This window comes from Propithecus coquereli, unplaced genomic scaffold, assembly GCF_000956105.1.
Source record: "Propithecus coquereli isolate 6110/MARCELLA unplaced genomic scaffold, Pcoq_1.0 Scaffold180, whole genome shotgun sequence".
Lineage (NCBI taxonomy): Eukaryota > Metazoa > Chordata > Mammalia > Primates > Indriidae > Propithecus > Propithecus coquereli.
Window position 1 is genome coordinate 168,013 of NW_012142746.1, and position 8,601 is coordinate 176,613.

At 34.7% G+C, this 8,601-nt stretch overlaps 1 protein-coding gene across 1 annotated transcript in view; it reads right to left on the reverse strand.

Moving 5' to 3' along the window:
• Positions 1 to 4,439: 4,439 nt before the first annotated feature.
• CHD9 (chromodomain helicase DNA binding protein 9) overlaps positions 4,440 to 8,601 on the reverse strand; it is a 220,698-nt gene continuing 216,536 nt past the window's right edge. The window contains exons 38-39 of the mRNA XM_012642605.1: positions 6,203 to 6,307; positions 4,440 to 5,545 (exon numbers count right to left, since the gene is read on the reverse strand). Coding sequence (XP_012498059.1) covers positions 4,670 to 5,545; positions 6,203 to 6,307 — 981 coding nt within the window. The 3' untranslated portion in view covers positions 4,440 to 4,669. The remainder of the gene's footprint in view (positions 5,546 to 6,202; positions 6,308 to 8,601) is intronic.

Here is an 8,601-nt window from a genome sequence, read left to right on the forward strand (position 1 = left end):
TATTGGTAAGGATTTGGGGGTAAATGGGCGTGCAAACATGTATGCTGCTGATGGTAGTACAAATTGCTACTAATAGCTTCATTATAAACTTGGCAAAACAAACCAAAATCCTTAAAAACAGAAGTATTTTCAGTTCAGGAATTAAGCAAATTATTGGAGATGGATGCCAAAATGGACATATAAACCCAAATACCCATTTTTAAGTACACAAATAAATTACATCTGTATGAGCTAATACTATGTATTAAAAATCACACCGCGGGATTCTTATTTGACAAAGGACAAAGATCAGAATATTAAGGGCAATACACTAAATATTATGTATCATAATAATACTGATTTAATATAAGAACATACTGCATTAGTTTCCTGGGGCTGCCATAACAAATGACCACAAACTGAGTGACTTAAAACAACAGAAATTTATTACCCCACATTTCAGGCCAAAAATCCAAAGTCAAGCTGTTGGCAGGGTGGGTTCATTCTGGAGGCTACGGGAGAGGAATGTTTCCTGCCTCTCTCCTAGCTTCTGGTGGTGGCTGGCGATCCTCGGTGTTCCTGACTTGCAGCTCTATCGCTCCAATCTCTGCCTCCTTTGTCCCATGGCCTTCTTGCCAGTGTTTGTGTATCTTCTCCTCTTCTTATAACTAGTCATTGGAGCTAGGGCCCACCCTAATCCAGTATGACCACAGCTTAACTACTTACATCTGCCAAGACTCTCTTTCCCAAATAAAGTCACATTCTGAGGTTTTGGGTTGACATGAGTTTTTGGAAGATATTATTTAACCCACTACATGTATGTAACACAGACATACAAAAGACTGGATGTATATATAACAACGGTGTTTACCTCTGGGTGGGTTTATGGGTAATTTAAGTATGTGCTTTTCTGCATTTTAAAATGAATAGCTTATGTACTCAAATTGCATTTATATAGAGATTAAATTCTAAATTCACTGTACAGGGTGATTATGTGTACTCAAGAATCACCTTTTCCTTATAAGCTCACAAAATACAGAATACATCTTTATACATAGTATACCTTCTCTCAAAAACATCTAACACAGGCAAATTCTTCTTCCAGCACTGGAACAGATTACTGTTCCTGTTCTTCTGGGTGAGTACTAGATGAAGTAGTTGGCTTGTGTTTATACGCTATGTTGTACAAAACAGAAAAAAAAGATTTTCTAAACATGAAAGTATAGTTGAATGTGTTCAAGTTAAATGGGTATATGATGAGACTCCACTACTTTATTTTTGTAATTAGAGGTTATAAACTATTTTCTTTAATGTTTACAAAAATCACTACCAATAATGGCAATGAGTTAGGAAAAATTCTTAACACCAAGGGAAAAATAATTATTGATTTCCAAAATACACTTCTTAGAGGTTAGATGTGTCTCTGAGTCTTTCTGGATTTTTCAAAGGTCCAGAAGAAAACTTAATAAAGTAATATTTACTGTTTGGCATGGGGTAGAGATTGGGCTTTAATAATTTGAATTCCAACAAGAAGCATTCTCTATATTTTGCAACCATCAATATCAATGGGTCGACAATGAAATTAAATCAAAACAAAAAATTGGCGACATTTAAGATGATATTATGGGCTGGGTGCGGTGGCTCATGCCTGTTATCCTAGCACTCTGGGAGGCCCAGGCAGGAGGCTTGCTTGAGGCCAGGAGTTGGAGACTAGCCTGAGCAAGAGCAAGATCTTGTCTCTACAAAAAATAGAAAAATTAGCCGGGTGTAGTGGCACATGCCCGTAGTCCCAGCTATTTGGGAGTCTGAAGCAGGAGAATGGCTTGAGCCTAGGAGTTTGAGGTTGCAGTGAGCTATGATGATGCCACTGCACTCTAGCTCAGGTGACAGAGTGAGACTCTGTCTCAAAAAAATAAAAAAAGATATTGTGGATATAATTATAGTCAATGTCTGTCTTTTAAAAATTCTTCCAAAGTATACTTTCCTTTTAAAGATTTATGACTATGGTTTCTGTCATAACTGAAGATAAATTATACATCAAATTCAATTTAAAGAGTATTGTCACGTACAGAGGCTGACATCATGGGTAGTCAAAGAATATGTTTAATAAAAAATAATTAAACTTCCATTTGCTCTATAGAACATCATAGAAAGTAATTTAATAAATTACAAATGACTTTTTAAGACGTTTGCTCAACTACAGAAAGCAAATTCAGACTACACAAAACACAACTGGTAAATATTGCAAATGTCCAAAAGAAAAATTGGACTAAGACTTGAATCATGAAACCTGAAACAAGGGCTATAAATACAAGGCAATATCAGCTATAATTCTTTTAGTAACTACCAACACATACTTGAATATCCTTTCAACTGCAACTTTAGTATTATGTAATTCTACTGATTTTTTTTCCTTATAACCCTTAACTTTACACAACCATATCTGCATGTTTTTTCCTTAGCTGATAACTGGATTTTTCCCCAATCAATACTAAATAGAAGTGTCTTGAAACCTAAGAGAATGTTTAAAGTTAATATTAGCCTTAATGCTTTGAGAACTGTAATTGCCTTATTACATAGAAAGAGAATTACTAGGAGGTTAACCAAATTCATTTGACCATAATTAGGAAAATAGTTTATCTCATAAATTTGATATAAATTAGATTTTAGTGACAAGATATAGAGATTTTTTTCCTTTTTTTTTTTTTTTAATTGGGGAAAGAAAGGAATAAAGATCATGTGGGTAGAACTAAAGGGAAGAAGAGAAATATGGATGGTATTGAAATACTCCACTGGCAAACTAAGTTAACTGTGTTTGAAAAACTTTGGCTATCTCATAGGTGTATTCTAGTTAAACAAAAGTGCAATACTGCAAAGGGAAGATACTAAATATGTAATATATCATTTCCATGATGAAGAATTACTACCCACTTCTCCTGGATGGGCATTATAGTGACTATTGCTAAGACATTGCATAAAGGACTATCAATTCAAAGTACTATTTTGGGAAAATACAAAATCAATACAATCCCAATGGAACTTATATAATTTTGTAAATACATATAACACTGTCTCTCTAATAAGGGGTTAGTTATTTTACATACAGAAACATAATTTACTGGTAAAGGTCTTGGAAAACTAATACAATTGCTTAATTCGTGACAAAGCAACAGTTCTGTCAAAACATACTGAAAGTTATTTTTTTCTGTAGGAGAGAATCGGGGTGCCTTTCCCCCCTAAATTTATCCCCTTGCAAAAGTTGCCACTGACTTATTTGAGTACCAGAAAAATGCTAACATTTATCTCTCCATAGAATGTAAATATTTTTATGTCTAATTCAGTTCTAATTGTTTTAAATGTGTATGAAGGTGAACCTGGACCTCTACCGTGTCAGAATAATAGCAGCTTTAGCAGGAGAAATTGTATTACAAATCAATTATCGGACAAATTTTACATGGTAAAGGGTTTTAAGAAATTGAACGGAAGCCTTGGGCTTCATTTTTGTGGTTTACAGGTATAACTTGTACAGCTTTTTGAGATTATTCAAAGTGCATTTCAAAATGGGCAACTCAGTATATTTAATATAAACTGAGAACCCAACACTGATTCTGGGCAACATTTAGTCTGCTTATACCTAGAAACTCAAAATGAATTTAGACGATCTGCATATTACTTTACCACTATTTGTTAATTTTGGAATATTTCCCGTGACATAAAACACAAATAGAAATCTACACAAGTAAAGCAAACAAACAATTTCTTTTACATGAAGTATGCTGTGTTGAAAGTTCTTTTCAGTGGCATTTCATGAGTTTGCCTTTTCTGAACCCTGGAAACAGACATTACTCATCTGAGACATAATTATTTCTAATAGGAGGCCAAACTTTGAAAAGTTAAAACTAAGTATGTCTATAGGGTGCCAAAGTCACTTGACACAGGATTATTTTATGACTTAATTTTACTGATATCCGAGTTAAGCTCAGCAAAAAGCAAGTCATATTTCTTGCCAGATTAACATGATATATAGGATGTGTTTAAAAAACCCCTGAAAACAAGTATAGAATTAGAAACGAATGTAAACTTCCTAAACTAACTCAGCTGAGGTAACAGGTAGCCAGTTAAATTGGCTGATTGGGAAACTTATTTCTTCTTTAAAACATACTTGTACCTGAATTGGAAACATCAGCAGTGCATCACAACACTAGAGCATTTTCATGTAATTAAAGCGATGGATGGTGATGTAGATTCTACAGCTTTCATGACATTCATTAGCTGCCCAAATTATTGCTGAGTTTTGATCTGTAAATTATAGGTGTCAAGGAGGCTGTAAAACTATATTCAAATTAAATCAGTAATATGCATAAAGTATTCTGTGTTCACTGCAAATATATTAAATATACAACTCTTATTGAGCATAATTTTCATAAAATTAACCCCCAACAAAATTATAATGCCTTTTGTTGTAATTTTACACCTTTATGTATTTGATAGTACATACGAGTTCAGAAACTTATGAATCTTAAGAAATATTACATGCAAAACGTCTCTGAAAGCAGTTTGCACTTCTAAACAAATAACTGAAATGTTCGGTCAGTAAGTTATTTATGCACTCAACACTGGGGTATTTACAATTAATAATTAAAGAAAAAAATCCAAAATCAGTTCATAATTTAAGTGCAGAGTCTGGGAATCAGTCTTCATTACTAGAATCTGAATCCTCGGATGATGATGATGTACTATCAGAGACCGATGAAGCATCAGCCTTCTCTGAACCCTCATCTGTGCTGTTTTCATTGAGAGGACTTGGTTCAGTACCCCCTTTGTCTTCCTGATCTTTAACTCTGGAATCTTCTTCCTTTACTTCTACAGACTTAGATGAGCCTAAGTCACTGTTTTTGTTTTTCTGTACATCAAAAGTATTGGACTGGGACAAAGTTGGAATATGAAGATTAAGGCCTGGAGTGAGAAGCATCCCTGGGTAAAGTATGTTAGATAGTAACAGTGGGTTAAGAGCTAACGGGTTGGCAGCTGCAGCTGTATTCAATGCAGCGGTGGAGGATGTCGAAGGAGCACTTGACACAGAGTTTTCTCCACCATGCTCTGAACTTTGGCTCTCTGTCCTTTCTTTTTTTCCTTCTAGCTCCTTAGAGTCATTTCCCTTTTTCTCTTCTGTCCCAGATTCTGCAGGCTTTGTCAGGAGTCCTCCCATGCCCAACAGATTTGGTAATCCAGCCATTCCTGACAGTAGCATGGGGAACATAGCAGCCACGTTTTTAGCTTCTCCTCCAGAGGAAAGGCCAGCGGGCATTCCCATCAGCCCTGCAGTTACTTGTAGTGACTGCAAGTTTTGTAGGTTTTGTTGTAAGGCCTGAAGAGTTGTGAGATCCACACCTGGAAGTAATCCATTGGCTAACAAAGGATTGCCTGAAACACTGGTGGCAGATGCAGCTGCTGCTACTGTGGCCTTCGCGATTCCACTTTTAGGCCGTCTCCCCCGCCTGCTTACTTCCTCTCTCACAACGGGACCAGTGAGTATACGTTCATACATACTTTCTGGAAGAAATCCCTGGAAGTAATATATATTCATTAATAATAGCTACGTAAAATAAAATCAATAGCTATTAGCTCATCATATAAATACCCTATTAAATAGAGGTAATTATTTGTAAATTGACTCTATTGATATAGCTCTTTCACTTTCCATTTTATCGTAGGATAAGAGAGTAGAAAGAGGCCATTAGCCTTCCTCCATATCGTCAAACATAAGTTTGTACAATAGTTCTAGAAAGCATAAGGTCCAAACAAATTTTTTAATGGGGGTTCCATAACCCTTACATGTTTTATCTCACCACTTGTTCTAGACGACCAAAGACGTGGCCCCCTTTTCATTGGGAAGAACAATAAAAAAAGGATAGGGGAAGTGAAAGGTGAAGGTTAAAATGACATGCTTCATATGGATTTTTCGACTCTCACTTTGGGAATAAGGGAGACAGAGCCAAGCTGAAAAAGATACTTAAAAGGGGGAAAGAGCACCTGCAGACTGGGAGACCACAGAGTCTAGGAAAAGGAAGAACAAACTATGCTACTTTCATGTAATTCTCCCATGATTTTCTGGTTCATGGAATATTTTATTAATTCTTAATGTAAAACTCAATCTAAGATATAATTGAATGGCATCTAATTTTTTAAATGATGTATTAGTTAGTATTTGTGAAATACTCACAGATTGCTTAACAACATCTCCCCATTCAGGAGCTACTCCATATTCTGAATTTTCTTTTAGAAATCTACATAAATCTTTCAAAGGGGGGGCAAATGCACCTCCAACCTATAAATGAAAAATAGATTGTTAAATACTTAAAACACTATTTAATATGAAACTATTTCTTGTTTTTATTCTGTGTTCTACAGTTTACTTCTTTAAAATACGTACTTTTTGAATCACCTTGAACAATCTTTATGATATTAAAAAGGACCACCACAACCGATACGGATATTGATATACTATATAAACATGTGGTAATGTAAATTTTAAATGGTTTGAGTCCAATAACTGGAATATTACACTGAATAACTACCATTTACTGTGTATTTCGTATGTTGGATAGGCAGCATAGCCTAGTTAAGAGTACACTCTTCGGAGTCAGACTTACGAGCTATGTGAATTTGAGCAAATTAGTAAATCTCTTAGAGCCTCAGTTTTCTGATCTGTAAAATGGGGATAACAATATTTCCCTCATAGGGTTTTATAAAGATAAAGTGAGACAATTCAAGTGCCTTAGCATAATGCCAGGCACATAATAAATGTGAGTTATTCTTATATGCCAAGTATTGTGCTAAGGACTTTAAGTGTATAACTTATTTTAGTTCTCACTACACAATTCTTAGATAATATTATTTCTATTTTTGAAATGAAAGAAATTTATGTAATTTGCCTAAAGTCAGCTAATAAATGTTGGGTCAGTATTCAAACACAGGTCTCAAAAACCCATATTCTTATCTATAATGTATATTGACACCCTGAAGTACTTTGTATGTGAAAAGATAAAACCAACCAATCATAAGTAAATTAAAAAAAAAAAAACACTACATATGATAATTAGTATGACATGGAGACAAAATATTATTTTGAAGTTTAAATTAATATTATATTTGGACAAATGATTTACACTTACCAATTTAATGTCCCTTTGGAGTCTAAAGATATGTCTTAATTCCTTCTTCCATACCCCTTTGAATCAATTAATATTATATCTTGATAGGATATAGATGGAGTTTAAAATGGTCAGTTATATTACCTGTAAATATTCTTATCTAGTATTCTTATATTCTTTACTTAGTTTCTGTAATTTCTGTTGCCTTCTCCTTTTTATTATCTCCTTCATTAAGCTTCAATTTAAACTGGAGGCCCCCTTGGGGGTTTATGGGAATTTAGTAGGTAGATTCTTTTCTTTAGTAACTCATCAATCCGTAAGCCTCTACCCTACAGATTCAAGACAATAAAGAACCCTAACAAATTAAGGGAAATGAACAGGCCCCTTATGAAGTTACAATAATTAAAAATAAAATTTAGAATGCTTAATTTCAAACCTAACAAGTAAAAATCCAAACTGTTTATTTCCTTAAAACTGGCTAAGACAAATTCATTCACGATATTTAGTAAGAACTTTTGGTGTAAGATGAAGTGCAAAGATTTGTAATACAATCTATGCAAGCACATAATTTAAGTAAAATGCTACTAAAATGTCACCTTGTTCTTTCTCTAAGGCATCTATGTTATCACTTTAAAATGCTAACAGAAGCTGAATAAGCTGTCTCTGCAAAATTGGGGGAAAAAATTAGTATTAATTTTAAAGAGTTGGTATATACAATATTAAAACTGCTATTTTAAAAATAGTTTTCTTGGCCAGGCACAGCGGCTCATGTCTGTGATCCCAGCACTTTGGGAGGACGAGCTGGAAGATCACTTGAGGCCAGGAGTTCAAAACCATCCTGGACAACATAGTGAGACCTCGTCTCTACAAAAAGTAATTTTAAAAAATTGGCTGGACAAATGGTGCATGCCGATAGTCCCAGCTACTCAGGAGGTTGAGGTGGGAGGATTGCTTGAGCCCAGGAGTTTGAGGTTGCAGTGAGCTTTGATCGTGCCTCTGTAATCCAGCCTGGGAAACAGAGCAGTACCCTGTCTCTTAAAAAAAAAAAGTTTTCTTCTAATTCTAATATATCTTATGAGAAATTCAAATATTTTTATGTATTTTTATCTTACCAATGAGGGAACTTAACAGAGAGTAAATCAGATCCAAGGAATTAACATGATCTACGTAAGGTATTAATAATTTAGTTTGTGAGCAAAAGAACTCAGAAATTTGATGTTTGTACTGAGGCCACTTTTTCTTTCTTATTTATTTTTTTACTTGCTCATGACAATAACAGTGTATCAAAAATATACATTTGCCCAGCCTGAGCAAGAGCAAGACCCCGTCACTACTAAAAATAGAAAGAAATTATTTGGACAACTAAAAATCTATATATAGAAAAAAAATTAGCCTGGCATGGTGGCGCATGCCTGTAGTCCCAGCTACTTGGGAGGCTGAGGCAGTAGGATTGCTTGAGCCCAGGAGT